At 36.1% G+C, this 1,385-nt stretch overlaps 1 protein-coding gene across 3 annotated transcripts in view; it reads right to left on the bottom strand.

The window, feature by feature from the left end:
• Positions 1–1,385, bottom strand: part of ncam2 (neural cell adhesion molecule 2) — a 424,645-nt gene that overhangs the window by 54,420 nt on the left and 368,840 nt on the right. For all 3 annotated transcript variants that reach the window (XM_005747333.1, XM_005747331.1, XM_005747332.1), the window contains exon 12: positions 669–842. In XM_005747333.1, the coding sequence (XP_005747390.1) occupies positions 669–842 (174 nt within the window). The remainder of the gene's footprint in view (positions 1–668; positions 843–1,385) is intronic.

The raw sequence follows: 1,385 nt of genomic DNA, 5'->3' as shown, positions 1-1,385 counted from the left end.
GTGGGGGAACTTGCACAATCGGTGGCTGACTAAATACTTTTTTTGCCCCACTGTAAGACATGAAACAACCAACTATGACTACAAATTTCTTAGGAAAGTCTTTACGTAGGTTGTAAATTAAGTAAGAATTGGGTTTACTTAATGATGGACTTCAGTGCAGTCAGATAACCCCTTCAAATCAGGATTTTTTATTCCATAAAGAAACTATAGAAAACTGAAAAACGCAAAAAACACATGAAACCTGAAAAATAAGAAAGCATTTTACACATCATTAGACTGTAGAAAACTCAGAAGGCTTATACTGAAAATATGAGTAAGAATCAGTTGTTGACAGTGTTTTCAACTTGCTGGTATATTCTGGTAAAAAATCTTGAGATTTCCATAAAATAAGCTGAGAATGTAAATAGATTCATGCTTTTTCATTGATCTGATAAAATTCAACCTGCCTGAGCCATAAAATGAAAATGGGTATGGAAAAGAGTTGAAGAGGGCTTTTAGCAGACTTCACAATAACAATATGTAATTGGGTCAAACTTAACAGCGGATAAATGTTTCTCCCATTTCACTCAGTCAGTGTATATTACAGCGATTTTTAGGGAAGGTAACTGGCATGAAAAAAAGGGGGGGGGGAAGCGAAAGCTGTGGATAAAAATAAAGTTTACACTTACTCTGGACACTGTGTGACTTGACATCTCTCCAGTCCTGTGAGCCCACCTCCTTGTACTGGACCAGATAGTAGTTGATGGGAACGCCTCCATGAGAGTCTGGCTTCATAAATGTTACGGTCGCTAGGCGCTGGGAGACAGCTGACAGACGAACTGAGTATGGATTCGATGGCGCAACTGGAAACACAAAAAATAAAGGCATGACACAAACAAGCAGACAATTTCCATGTAGTTGTTTTCCTTTGCAATCGTGTTGTTTTGCTATGAAATAAGCCTTGTCTAATCCACTTGCATGGTGTCAGAAACAGAATCCTGTTTCACAAACTTAGGAATGAATTCAAAACAACCTTTTCCTTTGCCTTATGCACTGACTGTGTAGAGAAAGGAAAAGACTGAGTAAGGCTGAAAGCACCAGATATAACCTTTAATTTTTCAGTTGTCATGCATCAACATCATTCATCATGCAACTATTATTTAGGAGTAAATCAGCGAATACTTGATGAGGAATTATAACTACAAACATAGGTCTAAACACGATAAGATAAGATAAGATAACCTTTATTAGTCCCACACGTGGGAAATTTGTTTTGTCACAGCAGGAAGTGGACAGTGCAAAAGTTATATAGCAAAAATTAGAATACAATAAGAATAAAATACTTTACACAACTGTACAGAATAGAATAAAATAAAATACTATATACAGTAGAATAAATAGAATAA

The sequence above is a fragment of the Pundamilia nyererei genome, unplaced genomic scaffold, assembly GCF_000239375.1.
Source record: "Pundamilia nyererei isolate P.nyererei 1_Seehausen unplaced genomic scaffold, PunNye1.0 scaffold00194, whole genome shotgun sequence".
Taxonomy (NCBI): Eukaryota; Metazoa; Chordata; class Actinopteri; order Cichliformes; family Cichlidae; genus Pundamilia; species Pundamilia nyererei.
The sequence above is the reverse complement of the archived record's forward strand: the minus strand, read 5'-3'. Positions and strand labels throughout refer to the sequence as shown.